At 44.0% G+C, this 23574-nt stretch overlaps 1 protein-coding gene across 1 annotated transcript in view; it reads right to left on the reverse strand.

The window, feature by feature from the left end:
* The window catches only part of SORCS3 (sortilin related VPS10 domain containing receptor 3), a 774589-nt gene that overhangs the window by 289051 nt on the left and 461964 nt on the right, over nt 1–23574 (reverse strand). Inside the window, exon 6 of the mRNA XM_040361656.1 lies at nt 5626–5690. Coding sequence (XP_040217590.1) covers nt 5626–5690 — 65 coding nt within the window. The remainder of the gene's footprint in view (nt 1–5625; nt 5691–23574) is intronic.

Below are 23574 nucleotides of genomic sequence, written 5' to 3' on the forward strand. Positions count from 1 at the left end.
AATAGTTTCATTAAAGGTTAAAGCTGAACTTTAGGCAAATATAAAAGACATAAATGTACGTAATGTTGCATTTCTTTAACCACTTCAGCTCCGGAAGGTTTTACCCCCTTCCTGACTAGGCCATTTTTTGCGATACTGCACTGTGTTGCTTTAACTGACAATTGCGCGGTCGTGCGACACTGTACCAAAATAAAATTGATGCTTTTTTCCCCACTAAAGCCCCGTAAACACGATCGGAATTTTCGAAGGAAAAAGTCCGACTGACTTTTTCCATCGGAAATTCAGACCGTGTGTATGCCCCATCGGAAATTCCGATGAATTCCATTGGAGTTTAGATAGAGAACATGTTCTCTTTTACTGCGATAGAATTCTGTTGAAATTTCGATGTGATTTTGGTCAGACAAAGGTCCGATCGTGTGTACAGGGCTTAATAGAGTTTTCTTTTGGTGGTATATGATCACCTCCTGCGGTTTTTATTTGTTGCGCTTTAGAACAAAAAACGACAAATCCGAATAAGCGCATATTGATTGGTTTGCACAAAAAAGTTACAGTGTCTACAAACTATGGTATAGATTTATGGACTTTTTTTTTTTTTTTTTACTAGAAATGGCAATGATCAGCATTATTTAGTGGGACTGCGACATTGCGGCAGACAAAAGTGACACTTTTTGGGGACCAGTGACACCAATACAGTGATCATAGCTAAAAAAAAATGTACTGTCACTGTTCAAATGACACTAGCAGGGAAGGGGTTAACATCAAGGGCGATCAAAGGGTTTACTGTGTTCCCTGGGCATGCTTTCTGCCTTGTTTACATGCAATATGCCTTGTTTACATAGGCAGATCGCTGTTCTGCCTCTCCTTCTGAACAATCGCCAGGTTTCTGGCAGACATTGTGTCTGCCGGACCCACTGATTTGCTCCTGCTGTCTCCTTCCAAAGCGGGAGTGGGGCTCCGGCGGTGTGAAAAAAAATCACATGCAGGTACATGATTTTCCGCTTGGGGGCCACCCTGACACAGTAAATGTATGTGGGACGGTTCTTAAGCAGTCAACACATTATTACAATTATTTATTAAGGTAAAGCAATATAAGTACCTGAATGGGACTTCAGTTTCTTGTAGCTATTATGCCGCGTACACACCATCACTTTATGTGATGAAAAAAAATGACGTTTTTAAAAACGTCACTTTAATTGACTGTGTGTGGGGGAAAACGTCGTTTTATGTCTTGTAAAAAACGACCAAAAAAAATTTAAGCATGCTTCAATTTTATGTGTCGTTTTTCAAAAGTGCACTTTTTACTTCACAGAAATTGACCGTGTGTAGCAAAAAACGTCGTTTTGTAAGACGTTTTTTCATCCACGCATGCCCAGAAGCTACTTCAATGGTAAAACGTGGTGGAACGTAACCTCACTTTGCAAGAACATTGTGAGAAAAACGATGGTGTGTAGGCAACTTCGTCTTTGAAAATTGAAGTTTCAAAAACGTCATTTTTTACTTCACAGAAAGTGTCGTTTTTTTTCATCACATAAAGTGATGGTGTGTACGGGGCATTAGACTCGAACTAAATGCATTTCAGGAACTCAGCCATTTTGTAAAAAATGCATGCACATTAAGCCCAAAAGATAAAATGAGAACTCCTAAACTTATCTCTATTATTTATATCTGATAGGTTTATGACTCTGCTGGAATGTACACTTACACTCGGGGCTGTGAGAGAGCGGAGCAAGGCACATTAAGCAGCAAAGCCTGCCCCCTCCCTCTAATGCCCATTTAGAGAAGCCTTTGTATTTTGTGAATGAGTTCACATATTACAAAGGCTTCTGTGATTAGGCAGGGGGAAGGGAGGGACAGACATAGCAGCTGCACAGACTCTAATGTTGAAAATGCTGAGACCTGAAGGAATGCATGGAAGCATGCTGATGAGTTGATCAGTCTGCTGCTTCTCTTTTAAATATCCAGTCATGGGCAGCAAACTTATGGCCTTAGCAGAGTGATGGTGATCCCTCATTGTGCCATCACTCAGCTAGTGAAGGGTCACGGATCAAACTGAATTGTTTAACTGCTTGCAGACTGCCCACCTGCAATGTAGTGCAGACAGGCACAGGGATATACCTGCACATTGCTGCCTGTTTCTGGGTACAGGGCACACGCACCGCCACCTGCCTACTCCCGCTGTGATTGTATACAGTGGGAATAATTGTCAGTAGGTCCCAGACAAATATTAATTGCTGGGACCTGCTGATCCGCTGTATGTAATAACCAGCCCAGAGCTCCGTGTTGGCAATCAACACAGGCTCTGCACAGAGGAATTAATCTCTTTCTTTTCCCTGCAAAGCAGAGGATTTGTGCTAGGAGGGGAGATTTGTGCTAGAAGAGGTGAAGTGGTAGAGGGCGTAGGGGAATTGTGCTAGGGGGGGATTTTTTTTGGGGGGGGGTGTGCTAGTAGGGATGATTGGGGGGCATTCATGCTAGGAAGAGGGATGAGGGATTTGTGCTGGGAGGAGGATTTGGAGGGGGGAGAGTATGTGTACTAGGAGGGGTTGAGGATCTGTACTTGGAGGGGTGATTTTCTTTTGAAGAGTGCAATTGTGCAGGGGGGATTTGGGGGATGGGGGGGATGTTTGTGCTGGGAGGGGGGACTTTAGCAGGGGGTGGTAATTGTACTGGTAGGAGGGGGGATTTATGCTTAGGGGTAAGTATGCAAATTAGTGCTTTTTTGAGGGGAGGGTTTCTGATGACACATAATGCTCATACATCTTGGAGGGTGGCGCAGTTTGGCATGCTCAACCTGGGCTGGTTCCCTGCATCTCCAGTCCTTCTCATCTGCTTCCTGCATCTCCAGTTTATCCAGTTTATCTGTGTTCCCCATTTTGTTTATGTATTGTATATAGTCAGTTTATTAGTTAGGCTTTCTGTTACTTTTGCTAGATCGACTTTTGTCATTGGGGTATAATTCACACAGTCTAGTCTCAGTCACCTAAATGTAGCCACACAGATCTGCAGGGCCGTCTATAATGTTGATTGGACCCTGGGCAAAAATCCCCATGAAATTTTACATATAAATGCTCCTGTTATTTACATATGAATGCTCCTGTTATTTACATATGAATGCTCCTGTTATTTACATGTGAACACAAGTGAGTCATCTGTACACAACAAAAGGGCAGAGCTGGGCAGCATTAGTAGCAGCACTTTACACTGAGCTATCAGGACACAGCAAAGGACTAAAACTTCAAGGGAATTTAAACTGGGATAGTTGGCAAGTATGAGGCAGCTGCTTTGGGCCCCACAACAATGACAAGGCCCAGGGCAGCTGCCCCTTTTGCCCTGCCTTAAAGACGGCCCTGCAGATCTGGCCTTCCATGTTGCTGATTCCTGACACCAACATGATTTTATAAATACATGTTTCAGGGGTCAAATACTTCTATTTCATCAGGGCTCAAAATACTGGCAGTAATTAATTGTAAAACTGGACAGAAATTTCCTAAGATATGGGAAAAGAAATATCGGCTAGGATCACCCAGTAAATGCACCTTTTAGCAGAGCAAATAGTTTGTTTGGGTGAACTGCAAGTTAGTCCTGCGCACTGTTTTTCTGAAACGAACATGTTATCGACTTAGCAGATTTGTAAAATTGTTCTTACCTTGCAGTCATTCTACAAGGTAAGAACAGCTTTACCGAACAAATCTGCTATTTCAAGTCCAAACCATGAAAAACTGTGCACATTTTTAGCAAAGCTAGTTTTTCAAAAGATCAACATCACCAGAAAAATCAATATGTCGAAATTAAATTTAATGACCATTTCCCGTCACACCAAACTTCTATCTCATGTCTATATCTTCACCTTAATATATTCAGACGGTCACCCAACAAAGTACAGATACATTTCCAATACCCGGAAACATCATTTCATTGTCGCTTGCCTCCATCAAATCAATATCGATCAAGCATCCAATTTTCTCTGTACAGAAAGCAGTCCATGTTTGTGGAATTATCACTCTCACTTAATTCCATGCCACCAAGGACTCATCATCTGTCTTATGGACAGAGTGGGAAAGAGTTACGTTTTTTTGGTCAGGTTTTAGTTTGAGGCTGGGTTCACACCTCCATGTGGAGTGGCTCACAGCAGCGGTCCGGTGCGTCCCCGTTCTCCGTTTCAGTGACTAATCAGGGCCAAATTTTGGCCTGAATTCAGCCCTGAAATGGAGCCAAAGACACACAGGACTTCTGTGCAAACTGCTCCGTAGTCGCCCCAGAGATGTGTGAACCGGCTCCATTGAAAGCCAGTCACAATCTCTTATCAGGCGAATTGGATGCGGGTTTCCTCACTTTCTGAACCCGTGACACCCATACAATACAAGGGGAAGAGGTGGTCACTAAAACAATAAGGCACGGACAGCAATAAAAATATTGGCAGAACGTTTTACTTATTCCACTCTCTGCTAAAAAAATGCCTTTTGTTTTGTTTGTGTCCCCATTGCAGAGATTGCCCAATACTTCTTGTTCCCACAGTAGTGCTATCCTAAAGAAACTGCTGTAATTTAACCAGTACTTTCCTAAGATTAGTGCAGAGGCAGCCAGGCACACAGCAACAGTTTATTCACTGTGGTTCATTAATCAGTCTAGAGGATGCCTTTTTAGGATTCTTTTTGCTGAAGAACTTGGATGGGGTGCAGGCTGGGAACTCCTCCAGTAGGACTAGACTGGCTGCTCCAGACCTCAGCCTATTTATGTTATCTTCAGCTACCTACTGGGCACATCTCCCCAGGGATTGGCTGAGGTCCCATAAATATTCAGACTCTTTTTTTGACTTTCCACCCCACTATTCCCCAAAAAGTGGGTTGTGTGTCAAACCTCCAGTCTGTGGAACTGAGAACAGCCCAAATAAATCAACGTCTGGTCCACTGATTACAAATGAGCCAAGAAGGACAACATTTGCATAGCATCCTAGTAACCTATCTAGTAGGGGACTACACCACTATTAGGGATACAGAGAATAATAAATACTGGAGGACATCTACGTCAAACTGGAACAACCATGTTTGGACACCATCTATCTTCCATGTATAATGCTTGTTAACATAGATATTCTGGCATTTTGAAAACAATTCAAACTTTCAGGCATGTGAACTGAAGGATTAGCATTTTCAAAGCTTTTCTTACACCAGAGATGGGATAATGTAACTATAACAGGGTGTTTCCACAATTTTCAAACCCCTCACCCCACCCTAGACAATACCATCTACACATTCCATGGTAAATGGATTACAGTGTTGGTGCTCCCAGTGTGAACATAAATGTTGGGGTATCTTCCTGACACTAATTAGAATTAAAGAAGTAAACACAGCAGAGAAGCTACTTTGCATCAGCAACTGGTTGCAGCAGAGGAACTACTATTATAAGCTTGTCTCATAACACCGAGACGCTCCTGGTACCTCCATCAGCCAATGATCTCACTATGGATGATGGACACGGGTTTAAGCAGTTTATCTGCACGTCAACTACGGAACAATCTACCTTATGCCGGTCAATTAAAATGCAAATTCCAGGTATTAAAAAAGCATATGATTTTGCGGTGTAAAAGGCAGCAATTTCCATTATGATTCATCTAGAAGCACTCACATCTGTCAGCTGTCTGAGCCTCCATGTGGACAAGGTCAGCCTCCTTATCTAAGCCCATTACAGACCTGGAGAAATGAAAAGAGAGAGAGAACACAGTGAGATTCTTTCAACAAAGACAGTTCTAGATAGACACATTATTCAACCACATTGTATTTTAATTGCCTGACCAATGTGGCAGAAATACCACAAATTGTCTATGCATTGAGAATAATCATAGGAGAGCTCTGCCTGGTCTCATCACTCTTGCCAAGGAAACAATACAGGGTAGGTTAAAACATTTTTTACTGGCAACATGGCTGCAGGTGCTTTGTGAAAGTGGTTTCGCCCTTATCTGATCTCGTTTTCTAGTTGGCAATACTAAGTGCTGGAAAATGTGTATGTTTTCTGCACTTACACCAAATTTGGAGTTGGATTTTTTGCACCATGCAACAAAATGTAAAATCTGCATAATAAAAAGCATGATAGTTTTATGCTTAATATGATATACATTTTTCCTTTATAATAACACTTTTATGGGGTGCAATTTAAAGTGACTCTAAAGCCAAAAACAAGAAATTAATATAAAAAATAAATTATCACTCCTAAGATGAGATGTCTATGATATAGTTTTCCTCTTTGATTTTCACCCTTAAAAGGAGAACCAGGACTTTGAAAGTAACAAGTACATCCAAATATATATATATATATATATATATATATATATATATAAATAATTGGAAGAAAAATAAATTGCACTACCTTTACACTAATGATATGCTATAAAACACCAATGATCGACTAAGTGAAAAATTCGCCCATACTCAACTTAATAAAACCAAATGGAAAAATTATGACAGTAAATCCACAAAAATTAATATTGTATTTATCGGCATATAACACGCACAGGCGTATAACACGCACCTACAATTTAAGAGGGAACTTTCATGAAGAAAAATACATTTTAAATAAAGAACTTTGAAGCAAAATAAGGGTCAGTGCTCATCAATGCAGCCTGATTAATGCCCACCTGCAGCCTCAAAATTGCCCATCAACGTAGCTTGATCAATGCCCATCTGTAGCCTCACAATTGCCCATCAATAAAGCTTGATTAATGCCCATCTGCAGCCTCCCCATTAGCATGAATGCAGCCTGATCAATGCCCATTTCAGGGAGGGGGGGCGGGATGAGCGCCGTCAAATTACATACAGCGAGAATCTCCTGTTTACTCAGCGGCCTCTTTAATACAAAGCCGGTCCTGCCTCCTGGACCGGCTTCTATGATAGAAATAACACTGGTCCAATGCTGGCCCAGGAGACAGGACTTCCTATTACAGACCTGCTGAGTAAACAGGAGCTTCTCACTGTATGTAATCAGACAGCGCTCGTCCCGCCCCCCTCCCCGTTCTTTCCGAGGCAGCCCAAATCGTGTATAACACGCACACACTATATTAAACCGATTTGCAGGGTGAAAAGTGAGTGTTATACGCCAATAAATACAGTAAATAAAAACAAAATTTAAAAGATAAAAAAAAAAAAATATTTCTTTTTTTTATCTTTTAAAGTTTTTATTTTTTGGAGCTTATCTGGCATGTGGGACATGTGGAAACAGGACTTGGGAGAAGGAAGACCACTGTGACCTTACAAGTGGGGGCTGTGAGTACAAGTGAAGGGAGGAGGCTGTTTGTGTACAGGGGGGGGGGCTGACATATATACAGATGAGGGGGGCAGCTGAGTGCATACAGGTATGATCAGTGAAGGGGGGGTGCCAGATATAGGAAAGATCATATCATCTGTCCTGTCCTGTATACAGCTATATACACCCATCTTCCTTCCTGTATTCCTCCATCATCACTGACAGCAGATATACATCATCTGTCCTGTATATAGAGCTGTATATACCCACCTTCCTTCCTCTATATACCAATACCATCCACCCCTTCTATATACACATACTGTACACACTCTGTATTGTACATTTGATTAGCACAGTGAGGCTGCATATCATGGGCACATGCCTGCGCTTTATGGGATAATGACTAAGCCCCTCCCCTTCATGACATTGTCAAAGAAGCGGAGCATAGGTGACCGTAAAATGATGCCCTCCCCTGGAAAAAGTTCTGTGGACGCCCATGTGTAATGTCATAGTGTCACCCAGTGTTAGTTCTCCCGCAGCCCGCTCTAAAGAGCTGACTGGGTCAGTCTGAGACTGGTTGGGTTAAACTTCCTGATTGTGAGAAGGGTGTTTGCGGAGTGGGGATGTCGGCCAGCGAAAACGCCCCTGTGTGATGCAAAGAAATTCACCTGTGGGGATGCGTCCGCTCTGCAAACGCATTGTCGGTTTAGCGGATGTATGCTCTTGTCATCTCTCAGTGCCTGACCAACATTGTATTGTGACATGAGCATACACCTGCAGATAAGCTCCCCTCATCAGGAACTGTGTTAATTGGTTATTGTATTATTACTGTATCGTATTGTTATTGAATTATTACTGTATTGTTACTGTATTATTATTGTATCGTATCATGTTGTTGTTGTATTAAATTCATGTATCTAAATATCCCTGTCGAAAGGGTTATCATATATTGTCACATCCTGTGTTGTCAAATCCATATATGGGCATTTGCTGTGTGGAGCCCCCATGCTGTGTCCTGACTTCCCATGGAGGAGGTCATATGCTGTGACATCACTTCCTATGGAGGAGGTCACAGCATGTGACCAATCAGCTGCTATTTGTGAAAGCTTTTGTTATAATAAAAGGATGCTCTGTGGGCGTCGGCAAGGCAGTGATTGCTGGGAGCTATGATGAGAACAGTTGGTGTTGATGTCTCTTGACTTTAATGAATGGCAGATCAGATGAATGATGAGTGAAACTTTAGCTTAAAGATGGATTATTTAAATAAGATGAAGTGTGCGCTTATTAGCACAGGCAGAATGGTGGTGTGCTCTGCATATAACCAATTCTGCCACGTCAGAGCCCACCTAGGTGTGTTACAATAGCAAATTAATATTCGCTGTGGTAACACTGATCATCCTCCCAGCCAATCATGAAGTGGGTCTTGAGACCGGCCGTCACCTGATTGGCTGAAAGAATAGGCAATCTTCATGGATACCTAGGAGGAGGGGAGGAGACGCACGGCTGAAGCTCCACAGAAGAGTCATACAGCCCTACAGAGAGAAATAACTTCCAATTTTAAACATGCTTTGCTGTTTAAAACGGCTTCATCAGGATTTGTAAATCCATCCATCTGTGATTTCCTCCCTTCCATCTTGAAGAAGTAGTATTTAACGGAGAAACATTGACAATTGGTAGCTTTTTCTCTGTCCTCTTTGGACACCTCATAGTTATATATAAATCACGTCATGGTGATATTTGTTATATTGTATGCAGTCACTGTGTAGGGTCCATGGAGTTGTATGAGCTTAATAAGAGGATGAAACTTTATTGATCATGATATACTTTTTTATTGTCATGATTTTATCATGATTCTACAATTTTTTTAAATATTTTTATGATTGTGTACCCTTGAGCACCAAAAAAAGTTATTTTTGCCCCAAAACATTTTGGTTGGAGATTAATTTACACTTACCGGCCACTTTATTAGGTACACCTTGCTAGTAACGGGTTCGACCCCATTTTGCCTTCAGAACTGCCTTAATTCTTTTTGGGCAACACCAAGGTGTTGGAAACATTTCTCAGAGGTTTTGGTCCATACTGACATGATAGCATCATGCAGTTGCTGAAGATTTAATGATGCAAACCACATCTCAAAGGTGCTCTATTGGATTGAGATCTGGTGACTGTGGAGGCCATTGTAGTACAATGAACTCATTATCATGTTGAAGAAACCAGTGGTGAGATGATTAGAGGTTGTGATATGGTGCATTATCCTGCTGGAAGTATCCATCAGAAGATGGATACACTGTAGTCAAAAGGGGTGCACATGGTCAGCAACAATACTCAACAATACTTAAAACAATGCTTAATTGGCACTAAGGGGCCCGAAGTTTGCAGAGAAGATATCCCCCACACCATTACACCACCACCAGCCTGAATCGCCTGAACCTACCACCTGAATGTCGCAGCTGAAATCTAGACTCATATGACAGGGCAACAGTTTTTCCAACCTTCTATTGTCCAATTTTGGTGAGCCTGTGTGAATTGTAGCCTCAGTTTCCTGTTCTTAGATGACAGGACTTGCACCAAGTGTGGTATTCTGCTGCTATAGCCCATCTGCTTCAAAGTTCCATGTGTCGTGCATTCAGAGATGGTATTCTGCATACTTTGGTTGCAACGAGTGGTTATTTGAGTTATGCCGCGTACACACGATCGGTCAAACCGATGAGAACGGTCTGATGGACCGTTTTCATCGGACCAAACCGATCGTGTGTAGGCCCCATCGGTTATTTATCCATAGGTTAAAAAAAAGCAATCTTGTTTTAAATTTAACCGATGGATACCTAACCGATAGAAAAAAAAAAAGATCGTTAGTAGGCACGTCCATCGGTTAAAAATCCATGCATGCTCAGAATCAAGTCGACGCATGCTTGGAAGCATTGAACTTCATTTTTTTCAGCACGTTGTTGTGTTTTACGTCACCGCGTTCTGACACGATCGTTTTTTTAACTGATGGTGTGTAGGCACGACTGACCATCAGTCAGCTTCATCGGTTAACCTATGAAAACGGTCCATCAAACCGTTCTCATCGGATGGACCGATCGTGTGCACAGGGCTTTACTGTTGCCTTTCTATCATCTGGAACCAGTATGACCTTTCGATTCTGACCTCTGACATCAACAAGGCATTCTCCTCTGCAGGGGCACACTAGGATCGAGAGAACCACAGCACACAGAGCGCAGGATTCAAGCAGCTAATACACGAAAGTGTTGGACGCAAACAATTCTCGTCATACCTTTAACTCTGCCAGCAAATATTGGATTCAAAGGAGGCACTAATGGTAAGAATCATAAATGTATTTTCCATAACTGAGTGTAGTTACATTTCTTATTTTTATGACAGATCCACTTTAAGTGAAGATAAGAGTACAGCTAAGGACACATTCCTGCACTCCTCAGCATGAGCTCTGGAGCTGAAAGCCAGAGGCCGCATCTTCATTGCAACATGTTCAAACTTATTAGCCTTCCCCATAACTCAATATGACTCCAAATCCTATTACACGGGATGCCGGTCTGCTGTTCCCTGACCTTGATATTTCCTGGCTGTTCAACATCTTCATTCCCCCGTAGCTGGTTTCTCGCTGGGAAGTAAGTGCTCCTGAAGTCTGTGACAACACCCAAGGCTGAAGCTGTCCCCGTTTCTTATCCGGGAGGCAGGTGCTACACAACCAACCCGTCCATCTCCCAACATAACCCCATGGGGACAGGGCCTCTTGCGGTAGGATAGCACAATACATTGCTTTTCACACTTGTTTAAGCTCGAAACCCGCAGAGAGGAAAGTCTGGGGAGATATTCCTTCAATGCACTTGCTTATCACTGGAAAAAATAAATAATTCATGTTTTTTTTTTTTTTCCAAGGCGCCAAACTATCTGACTGAGGAATCTCACATCCCAAACAAGCGCTACGGAGCTAAAACACTGTGCAAACAATTTGCCAAGCAAATTACAATAAGGTGACGTAACTGAGAGGAGATATCTTTATAGAGATCTTGCGCAACACTTGTGTCCTAGTAGATGAGTCGTGCTTCTCATGCTTTCCAGAGAAAGATATACCATACTTCACCTCTAAAGCATGAAGTTGCAATTGGAATACTAATACCAAAGAAACTTTCTCAGCTCATCTGCAAGTTCCTGGGTTGCTTGGTGTCACATTTTATATTATGGGAAAAGCAGCCTAAATAAATTATTATTGCTGTATAAATAAAGTAATAATGCGCAACCCACAAACATAAAAGTGCAGAAAAAAAGGTGTACATTTGTGAAACTGAACCAGCATAAAGTCTGTAGTTAAATTTCCTGTGTAGAAAAATATATATATATAAAAATAAAATAGTCCAAAAAAATATAAATATGAACTGTTGGAATCAAATGCAAAAAATCATATATAGTCCAAGAAACTTCCTAATTTCTGACACCAAACGATCAGCTTGCTTCTGTATGCTTCAGTATAGACAAAACTCTACATCCATATAATATGGGTGAAAACAGTGGAAGGTGCAGATAAATAAGCCTCTTACCAGAGAGACGGTTTCATAGACATGTCATCCCCGACCTGGGAGCTGTGGTTCATGCAAGCCGACAGGATCTGGCGATCTGAACTTCAGGTGCAGCAGTGCTTGTAAATCACTCCTCAGCGATGAGATGACCAACTCCTCAGCAGTGGACTGATTAACATGTGCAGCTCTCCCCGGGTGTTTTAGGAAACAATTAGCAACAAAATAAAAAAAAGAGAAGAGGGAGACTTCATAGTGTATTACTTAGTAGCAAAACACTTCTTTAATAAAAAAAGGTTTCTGAGTACAAACAACACAGTTTGATACGTGTGAAGCAACAGTTTACACAGAAACAAAAAAGCAGTATCTTTAAAATCAAAAATAGCTCCGGTGACAACCAGAAAGCTAAAATATGGCAATGTCTTTTGAATAAATGTAGACTCCAACCTACGCTGCGTTTCGCCTTTGTAATGGGCATCAACTGGGAACGGAGACAATCATTGTCTCCGTTCCCAGTTGATGCCCATTACAAAGGCGAAACGCAGCGTAGGTTGGAGTCTACATTTATTCAAAAGACATTGCCATATTTTAGCTTTCTGGTTGTCACCGGAGCTATTTTTGATTTTAAAGATACTGCTTTTTTGTTTCTGTGTAAACTGTTGTCTCACACGTATCAAACTGTGTTGTTTGTACTCAGAAACCTTTTTTTATTAAAGAAGTGTTTTGCTACTAAGTAATACACTATGAAGTCTCCCTCTTCTCTTTTTTTTATTTTGTTGCTAATTGTTTCCTAAAACACCCGGGGAGAGATGCACATGTTAATCAGTCCACTGCTGAGGAGTTGGTCATCTCATCGCTGAGGAGTGATTTACAAGCACTGCTGCACCTGAAGTTCAGATCGCCAGATCCTGTCGGCTTGCATGAACCACAGCTCCCAGGTCGGGGATGACATGTCTATGAAACCGTCTCTCTGGTAAGAGGCTTATTTATCTGCACCTTCCACTGTTTTCACCCATATTATATGGATGTAGAGTTTTGTCTATACTGAAGCATACAGAAGCAAGCTGATCGTTTGGTGTCAGAAATTAGGAAGTTTCTTGGACTATATATGATTTTTTGCATTTGATTCCAACAGTTCATATTTATATTTTTTTGGACTATTTTATTTTTATATATATATATTTTTCTACACAGGAAATTTAACTACAGACTTTATGCTGGTTCAGTTTCACAAATGTACACCTTTTTTTCTGCACTTTTATGTTTGTGGGTTGCGCATTATTACTTTATTTATACATCCTTAGCTTGCTGAATATTCCAGCGAATTTCACTATTGCAGCACCTAATTGAAAACTTTTTTTCACCTCAAACTTTCACTTATTATTTTTTTCTATTGGAACCTTATGGTATCCCAATTAGAATCATAATTTTTTGTTTAACACTCACCCGTTTATTTGTCAACACGTTTTTTCATTTATTTTTTAATATCTGATACCATTAAGGAGAAGCGCAAATCTACCTTGCTTTACAAATTATTATTGCTACATTAGAAAATATCTGGTAGCTAAAAATCTACAGATGTTTCTTCTCTCTGACAAGTGCAAGCCATAGGTGCGGGAACACAGATAGATGGGTGGTTTGTTAAACTGATTGACTGTCAGGTCACCTGTCGCCAGGTGACAAGTGCACCCTGTAGGGGTCAGGGATGCACCGCAGGGAAGTGAACCCTATAGCCGACTACTGCTGGCAGGGAGGAAGCGTGACCCAAGATCACCCAGGGCGCGGAGTCTAAGACCCAGTTTTGTATTCACCAGAGCCCTTGGTGGTAGGGATGGTCTTGGCCGCAACTGGGTCCAGGTCGCGTTCCCGGGATTCCTCAGGTCACACTCCGCAGGGAGAAGGGGGAAGCAGCCAGCAGAACAAACAGTGGTGATGGACAGGCCGAGGTCAGGGCAACAGGCAGACAAGGATAACCGTGGAACATGCAAATAGTCAGGGGCACAGGCAGACAGGGAAGTCGGGGACAAGCCAAAACGGTACACGGAAGATGATCGTAGCACTCTGCAACCAGGAACTAGCAATACACTGCAGACAGGAACTGAGCATTGGAACACTGTTGAACAGCACTGCAGACCTGTAGAGCAAAGGTTAATATAGGCTTCCTGGGATGGACTAGGGTGGAGCCATACAGGAAGAGGAAGTGATAAAAAGGGGAACCAGAGCAGGATCTGCCTCTAATGAACACATGGAGATCAGGTAGGCAGACAGGCTTGATGCATATTCATGACAGTACCCTCCCTCTTAAGGCCCCTCCCCCTCCCCAGCCTGGAGCCAGGGCTAAAGGGGAATCCCAGAAGAAACCTCTTCGACAAATGGGGTGCAAAGATCTCAGATGCAGAAATCCAAGACGCCTCCTCAGGACCAAATCTTTTCCAAAGCACAAGGTACTGAAGAACGCCTCTGCGGAGACGAGAATCCAGAACTTGAGTATCCTCATTGACCAGAACCGAAGTAGGGACAGGAGGAGAGGATTTATTGAGGACCAAAGGCCTTTTAGGAATAAGTAAGGGCATGAGAGGGTCAACAGGAATCCGAGGAGGATCAAGCAGACCCTTAAAGATGAACTGGGGATTAAGCACAGGACCATCAGACTGGGCAGAGGTCAGAGGAACCCTGAAGTCAGGTTGGTTAGAAGGTGACAGGGCACAGGAGTCAAGCTGGATAGCAGGGAAACCAGCAGAATGCAGAGAGCCCTGAAAACAAGGTAGAAAACCCCATTTGGCCGACGATGGCAATCTATCCAAAGGATGGATTGAGCCCCTTAGACAGGTTGCAGGAGGGCCTGAACAAGAAAAGGTAGGAGGCTCACTGGGCATGGGCTGACCTGGCATAGCTGATGCAGAGGCCGATTGAATAGCATATTCAGGTGTAGCGATTACCCGAATCGCATCACAAGGCGTAGTGACTGCAGAACTCGCAGACAAGTTAGCCTGGCTGTGCGTTTTAGGGACAGTCAACGGTAAACTGGAGTGAATGATCGGCTCAGGTTCACAGACGGGCTCCTCATCCAGAGTGCTACATTGGCTAGAAAGTGCATCAGCCTGACTATTGCAGGACACATTCCGGACATCACTACATGTGGTGGGACGAGCAAAAGATTCTGGAATGGTGGCAACAGGAAGTTTCTCTTTTGGGGCAACCTTGGGTAGGCAAGACGTGGAACAGGAGGGGCCCCAAGCCAGGATCTGTCCGGCAGTCCAGTCAATGTGAGGAGAATGGAGTCTTAACCAAGGAAGACCCAAAACGATAGGAGCTGAGGTCTTAGGTAGAACAAGGAAGGATATCCACTCCTGGTGAAGTGTGCCTACTGACATCTTAACAGGGACCGTCTGGAAGCGAATAGGACCCCCCGGGAGAACAGTGCCATCAATCGCCGAGACCACCAATGGTGTGGTGAGGGGCAAAAGGGTAAGTCTCATGGACGATGCGATTTCCCAGTCTATGAAATTGCCAGCGGCTCCGGAATCCAGATATGCCGAGACCGAATGAAAAGAAGCACCAAAATGAAGGGACACAGGAAGAAAAAGACGAGAAGGTGAAGGAGATATTTCTGGATCCAATACTCCACCTTCCAGATGTATTGAACCCGAACGTTTCTCGGGGCGAAGAGGGCAAGTGTCACGAAAATGACTTTTGCCCCCACAGTATAGACACAGGCCTAGAGTTCTGCGCCTGGCACGTTCCTCAGGGGATAGCCTGGTCCGACCCAGCTGCATGGGTTCCTCAGTAGGCAAGGGATGCTCCACGGGTCGAAGAGAGGGGAGCTCAGGCTGACTAAGGGCCAAGGAATGTTGGCGTCGCTTTTCTAGGGTCCTTTCCTGAAAGCGAATATCGATCTGATTACACAAGGAGATCACTCCGTCCAGATCAGTGGGGATGGTTCTTCCTGCTAGTTCATCCTTCACTCTATCAGATAGGCCATGCAAAAAGGTTGCGACTAAGGCCTCATTGTTCCAGCTCAGTTCAGCTGAGTGGATACGGAACTGCAGAGAATATTGTCCCACTGAACGGGATTCTTGGCGGAGACGTAAAAGGGCGCTGGCTGCTGAAGAGACACGAGCCGGTTCTTCAAAGATATTCCGAAAAAGTTTCAAGAAAACAGGCAGGCTAGAAACCACTGGATCATTCAATTCCCACAGAGGGGCAGCCCAGGCTAAGGCCTCCCCGGAGAGGAGAGAAATGATATAGGCTATCTTGGCCCGATCAGACAAGAAGTACTGGGGCAGGAGCTCAAAATGAATAGTGCATTGGCTAAGGAATCCCCTGCAGGCTTTGGAGTCTCCAGAAAAACGGATTGGAGGTGATAACTTCAGTGAATGCGACTCTGCGACTGGTGCAACAGGTGCAGCTGCTGGTTGTACTTGGGGTTGCGGATTCGGGGTTCCCAGCGAGGTCTGAAGCTGATCAAAGCGGGAAGCCAGATCCTGAAGGAAACGCATCACCTGATCCTGATTAGCTTCATGCGTCTCGAGTCTGCGAACAATGCACTGTAATGGATCATCTGCGGGAAGCGGCATGTCGGCCGGATTCATGGCTGTTCAAACTGTCAGGTCACCTGTCGCCAGGTGACAAGTGCACCCTGTAGGGGTCAGGGATGCACCGCAGGGAAGTGAACCCTATAGCCGACTACTGCTGGCAGGGAGGAAGCGTGACCCAAGATCACCCAGGGCGTGGAGTCTAAGACCCAGTTTTGTATTCACCAGAGCCCTTGGTGGTAGGGATGGTCTTGGCCGCAACTGGGTCCAGGTCGCGTTCCCGGGATTCCTCAGGTCACACTCCGCAGGGAGAAGGGGGAAGCAGCCAGCAGAACAAACAGTGGTGATGGACAGGCCGAGGTCAGGGCAACAGGCAGACAAGGATAACCGTGGAACATGCAAATAGTCAGGGGCACAGGCAGACAGGGAAGTCGGGGACAAGCCAAAACGGTACACGGAAGATGATCGTAGCACTCTGCAACCAGGAACTAGCAATACACTGCAGACAGGAACTGAGCATTGGAACACTGTTGAACAGCACTGCAGACCTGTAGAGCAAAGGTTAATATAGGCTTCCTGGGATGGACTAGGGTGGAGCCATACAGGAAGAGGAAGTGATAAAAAGGGGAACCAGAGCAGGATCTGCCTCTAATGAACACATGGAGATCAGGTAGGCAGACAGGCTTGATGCATATTCATGACATTGACAAGCTCCACACCGCAGTCTGCAAGGGCAGAGTTAACTTAGAGCAAGTTTAACTGTTCTTAAAGTGGAGTTTCCATAAAAAAAAAATGTTTCCTTTATAGTGCAAAAAAAAATGACTCACCTGGAAATGCCTGTTGCTATGCGGCCCCACGAAATCTGCCTTTGGATTCACCTAGGATCCTGACGTCAGCTCCCTCGGCTCCTCAGAACGTTAATGCTCCTGGGAAGTGCGTGTCATCATTTCCCAGGATGCAGTGCGCTACCCCTAGCGCTGGAATCGCGGGACTTCGAAACAGGAAGTGACACGATTCAAGCTCTACGTTGTTGTTGTTGGTTGCCATCACAACGGCGGGCACATCAGACACCGCCTGTTGTGATGGCAACCCAAGTGGTTGATGGCACGGCGCTGCTGCCGTCTTGCACATGCGCGAGAATGGGGCGGGACGGGCGGCCCTTTAGCACGCGTCACCAGCGGAATTCCGGAAGTAATTGCTTGTGAGCTTCACAATGCCTACAAGCAAAATGATACCGATCTGCAGACAAGTTTATAAAGTGTTGGATGTGAATAAGTCTGTGGAGTGGCGGCAGATATTTAACTAGTAAGTGACCTATGTATAGCCCAACAAAGATTGATTAAAGGACATACTTTAAAAAAATGCAAATTGTGGTTGGAACCCCGCTTTAATCTCCAGCATGATAACTTATTAGATCTGTTTGGTAGCTGTTTTACAATCTACGAGCTCAACTTCATGAAACCCCAAACTGTCTGGAAAGAATGGGAAAGTGGTAGTAAACAGTGCACCCTCCATAGGTCCTGTATGTGTAGTCTATTGCATTGGGATATACAGCCTGTACTGTACATCCCAAAGCTCAAACACACATGTTGAACGGTGTCAGCAGGGCAATGGACGGTGTCAGTAGAGAAGTGGATGATGTCAGAAGAGCAGTGGACAGTGTCAGTAAAACAGTGGACTCTGTCAGTAGGGCAGAGGACAGTGTCAGAGAAGCAGTGGGCGGTGTCAGTAGTGTAGAGGTTGGTGTCAGTTGGACAGTGGATGGTGTCAGTCAGTAGAGCAGTGCACGGTGTCAGTAGGGCAGCGGATTTACACAGTTGGACAGTGTTAGTAGTTTTATTATTAGATTTTAATATTTTTAGCAATATTCTTTTCTATTTTGTTTTGACAATTTTTTTAGAAGCCCCATTGAAGGCTTTGCTGAGTTATCAGGGGTCTAAACAGACCCCTAATGTCTCATTTTGAGACAGAAAAAGGAACTGATGGCAGAGATTCACCAGTCCTTTTTATGTGCAGCTTTAGCTGCACTTGACAGTAAATTAATGTGAAATGAAATTTGCTGCGCAGGGGGAAAATGTTTCCCTTTGGCAACCTCATTTGTGCAAAATTTTCAAGTCTGTGATTAAAATTTTAAGTCTGTGTGGGACAGGTGATACTTTAAAAAGCTACGGACCAGATTTAAACACCCTTAAAGCGGTTGTAAACCCTTACAGACCACTTTAAGCCACAGGTAAGCCTAGATTGTGCCGTTAGTGAAGGCGATCACGCCGTCACTGATGACTCCAGCGCGCATGTGCGGGAGTGACGTCATTGCGGCTCCGGCCAATCACAGCGCCGGAGCCACGATACCCGCAAGTCACTCAGGTATCATGGCGGCGGAGGAGGAGAGGAACGAGAGTCGATTCGGGGGCTTCGATCTCAGGTAAGTAATTCACAATGAGCTAGTATGCTATGACGTGCTGAGAAAAATGAAGTTCAATGCTTCCGAGCATGCGTCGACTTGATTCTGAGCATGCGTGAATTTTTGACCGATGGATTTCCCCACAGACGATCGCTTTTTTCTATCGGTTTTTTAACCATAAGAAAAATTTAAAATAGGTTCTATTTTTTTTTCACCGATGAAAAAACGTTTTCATCAGACGAACTGATCGTGTGTACAGGGCTTTAGATATCAAACATGCTTATGCTTCAATGTCCAGAAGGTGAACTTGTAGAGGTCCCCTTAATGGTTGCTCCCCCTACTGGTGTACTGTTATGGGGGTATCCCTATACTGTATATAGGTGGTGGAGCTTGGTCTCAGGGCTTTGTATAGCCTAGAGTTAGGGAGAGGGGTCTGCTTAAAATGGCCATGTTCTCTCCTTTGGGCTAGGGGCTGGAGAAGGCTCTCACCTGTTAAATGATACAAGGAGAACAAGAAAAAGGGACCTAAAGACAGAGAGGTTAGATAAGCAATTTGCAAAGAGTGAGAAATGTTCTTGTCCCCTTGTTTTCCCCTTTCTGGAGAACTGGTCAGCTTTATGCTTACACCAGGGCCTGACACCAATACATAACTCAAGACCAGGGATCCTCAAACTACGGCCCTCCAGCTGTTGCGGAACTACACATCCCATGAGGCATTGCAAAACTCTGAAATTCACAGACATGACTAGGCATGATGGGAATTGTAGTACTTGAACAACTGGAGGGCCATAGTCTGAAGACCCATGCTCAAGACAATAACAAAGGTGAACTTATCCTTTAAAACAATAATCTTTCCCTCCACAGGAAGACACTGTTTCACCAGACGAATAGCTCTGCATTCTTATATATAGTGTATATGTAGCGCTCACCCCCGAAGGGGCCATTGGTTGATTTGGGATCGGCGTATTAAGTTACCAAATTCTTCTGTTTAGGGGTAGTACTTGTGAGCTTGGATAAAAGAGCAAGTGTCCAGCCGGTAGCGTGAGTTTTCAATGCTTTATTCCAAGGCCAACATGGCCAACATCAACATGACACACAGTAGAGAAAAAGGGTTGAAGAGTAGGAAGAACTTGTAGCATCAGGCCTTGGATATCAGAAGCATAGAGAGCAAGCCTGCTCTCAGCACAGACGATTCAAACGTCGCCACCCTCGCCAGGGTGGGTAAGTGCCCCCTGGACAGGCAATCAATTTGAACTTGGCAGCCAAAGGGTCACTTGCAATAATCAAATCACTGGGAGGAAACAATGCCTCTGCCACAGGCTTAGTAAAATTTCCCAGTATAGTCAAAGCGCAAGAATGACAAATCCTCCCAGTAAGTCCTATTCTGTAGGGTCACCTACTGACAGCAAAACGGGGTACCTGTCATGTGGCGTGGTGACCGGATCCCCGGTGGTTCGTCCAGGCCTCACAAACAACCTCTGTACTTAGGTTCTCCCGAGCCAATCCCCTACTGTTCAGCTCCCAGCTTAGGATCTGGAACCCAGCAAGCCGCTGGGGTCCCTCTCTTCATCAAAAGAAGGCTCCGCGAGGTGCAAAGCTTCAGCCAGGCAAGCCATGAGGACGGGGCCCGCGGATGCACGCACCCTGAAGGTGGATGCCGCACCTGGATCTCGGGCCCCGTAGAGAACAACCAAAAAATGGCGGGTGCCACCAGATATACCCCCCGCCAGCATGCCCAAAGAGGGAAAAAAAACCTCTGATTGGCTGCTGGGGAGAATGGTTCTGTCAGAACCCCTAGAGCTCCAACTGTCGCCCAGGGGTGGCAACGCACCCCTGGACACACAGACTGACCCACGAGGCAGTTCCAAACTGGCAACAGCACAAACTAACAATTAGTGAATGGGAGCATCTGAAATCTCCCATTCCCCACTAACTTTAGCGTAACGCCCCACTAACTTTAAAGGGGGGGGGCGCTACATATAAATACACTCTTTAGTGGTCTCTTTATTCTTAATTGTAAATGTGTTTAGTATTTGTGCACAGTTGTTGTTTTTTTTATAGCACTTTTTCTGTATTAAAAAAAAAAAACACTCCACTGAAAAAAAAAATGGTAAATACATTGTGTATATGCTGTGCTCATATATTAAATACAGAGAAGCTACAGTTTAATCATTCGCTCATGAATGGTGCGGCCCCCCAGGAGCCGTAGTAAATCAGATTCATTGTGTAATAATGTTTCCCACTGAGCTCTCCATTCCTGTAAATGTGAATGCAATGGAAAGCTCCCTCATGTATATAGACTTAGTTTTTGATGTGGGGTGTAGTGTTTCTTTAAATAACTGCCATTTGTAGTCTGAATACTGAAGAAGAGTTAGATATTCCTATTCCAAGTGTGCAGATAGCTCTCTCCATTGTTTAATAAACTGCAACGCCGTCCTTCTCTATGAAATATTAATACTCTGCACTGAAATAATTATATGACAAGTAAACATATATAATCCAATTAACAGCTTGAATAAAATAGTCAGTTAAGGGATTTGTACGTGCGAGTGTTTCTGCTGCTCTTCGGAAATCAAGCGGCTGCACAGGACCGCCACAGCTTGGAATAAAACTTGTGTTTAAAGAAAACCATTCATCATATTGACAAAACACAGAGACGCTAAAACCGTTTTAAATTTTGTATTTTTTTTAACCACTTGACTTCCAGTAAATTCATCCCCCTTCATGACCAGGCAATGTTTTGCATGGCACTCCGTCATATTAACTGGTAATTGCGTGTCTGTGCGACGGTGTGCCCAAATAACATTTATGTTCTTTCTTTCCCCACAAATAGAGCTTTCTTTTGGGGGCATTTGATCACCTTTGCGGGGTTTTTTTTGCACTACCGTGTTTCCCCGAAAATAAGACCTACGCCGAAAATAAGACCTAGCATTATTTTGCAGGAGTGCTGCAATATAAGCCTGTAACGGTCACCACCGTTTATGACCTTCCATCACCCCACGACAGCTTATCGACACTCCAACCAACAGGACCCGATCCATCCCATTTCCCAGAATAAGACGAGACACAGCTCTGTGCTTTCTGGTTTCAAAATAAAGACAACTTTTAATGGTTAGCTTTCAGTTTATATACAGTTTTTAAGGCACATGAACAATCAAACTCTCCACCCACACCCTGGGGGGCTTCAATACACCTTCAGATGGCTAATTGCTAAACATTCTAGACATCTCGGCGCCGGGCTATAATTATCATGACCTAATCACTGCACATTCCTTCATTAACAGAATTCAAACAAAACACCATCACACAATGATTTCTTCTCAATCCACATCTTTAGACAGACGTTCTGTCTCCGAATACAGCTTGACAAAGGCATTCACACCTCTGAGCATCAATAGGCTTTAAGCAGTGTTATCACACAATGAAAGGTCTTCCAGAAGCCTGACTCAATTAACAACTCACTAGCCAGGGCTAATCATAGAAATGAGTCACTATTGACTGGTTAGGTCACAATTAACCAACAACTTGAAATATCTCAAGATCCTACAATATGAACTATCAGTGATGTCCCCTGTCCTGTAATTTAGGATATAATTTCTCAGTCACCCTATGGCCCTATCGGACATAAGGTAACCCTAGACATAAGACTCCTTGGTGACGCTGGTACAGAAGTACCCCTCATCCTTACAAAGTCTCTGTTTGTTCTGGGTCATTCCGTTACAAAGCCCTACCCAGAAAATTAGCCCTAGTTTAAAATGCTTGTAAAATCCTATAATCCACTCTATTACAGTAGTATTTAACCACTTAAGGACAGCCTAACACCGATATACGTCGGCAGAATAGCACGGCTGGGCACAGGCACGTACAGGAACGTCACCTTTAAGAGCCCAGCCGTGGGTCGGTCCGAAGCTCCGTGACCGTGCCCGCGGGACCCGATTGCCGCCAGTGTCCCGCGATCAGTCACAGGAGCTGAAGAACGGGGAGAGGTGTGTGTAAATTGGCACAGCATCAAGAGCCAATGACTCCCTCTGATGTCTCAGCCAATGAGGAGGGAAAGTTCATGGAGAGCCGAGGCTCTCATGCACATTACTGGATTGAAATGAGAAGTATTGGGGGGGGGGGGGCTGCAGAACAGAGACGTTTTTTTTACCTTCATGCATAGAATGCATAGAAAATATACCTGTAGGTTTACTGGTGTACAATACATATGCCTGATTTAGGTAGGTGAATAAGACTATAAGCTCTTTAGGGGAATAGACTGATAGAAATAACAGTACGTGAACAAATTATAAGTATTCACCTCCAGATGACAAATAATTGTCATGTGTTTCAGCGAAGGGTATTGTTAGTAGATAATTGTGCGCTTCCAACCTTCTGGAAACAGTTTGAGGAAGTCCCGTTTCTGTTCCAGCATGATTGTGCCATACAAAGCCAACTCCATATACAGTAGACCTGGTTTGGTTAGTCCGGTATGGAGGAACAAAAGAGTGTCCTTCATAGAGCCCTGGCCTCAACCTACTGAACAACTTTGGGATGAACTGAAAGCCCAATTACGAGCCAGATCTTCTCATCCAACATGACAATGTACACACAGCCAGCTTCATAAAGAAATGGTTTGATGCATTTGGTGTGGATGAACTGGAGTGGCCTTCAACCCCAACATCAACCCCACTGAACACCTTTGGCATGAATACTAATATTGACTCTAAGCCAGGTCTGCTCATCCAATGTCAATACTTGACCTCAAAAATTTCCACAGACATACCCCCAAAATCTCGAGAAAAGCCTTCCAAAAAAAGCTGTTATAACCACACAGGGTGGGGAGAGACTATTCAAAATTAGGGACCAGGGTTTTAAAAATGGCATG

This window comes from Rana temporaria, chromosome 8, assembly GCF_905171775.1.
Source record: "Rana temporaria chromosome 8, aRanTem1.1, whole genome shotgun sequence".
Lineage (NCBI taxonomy): Eukaryota > Metazoa > Chordata > Amphibia > Anura > Ranidae > Rana > Rana temporaria.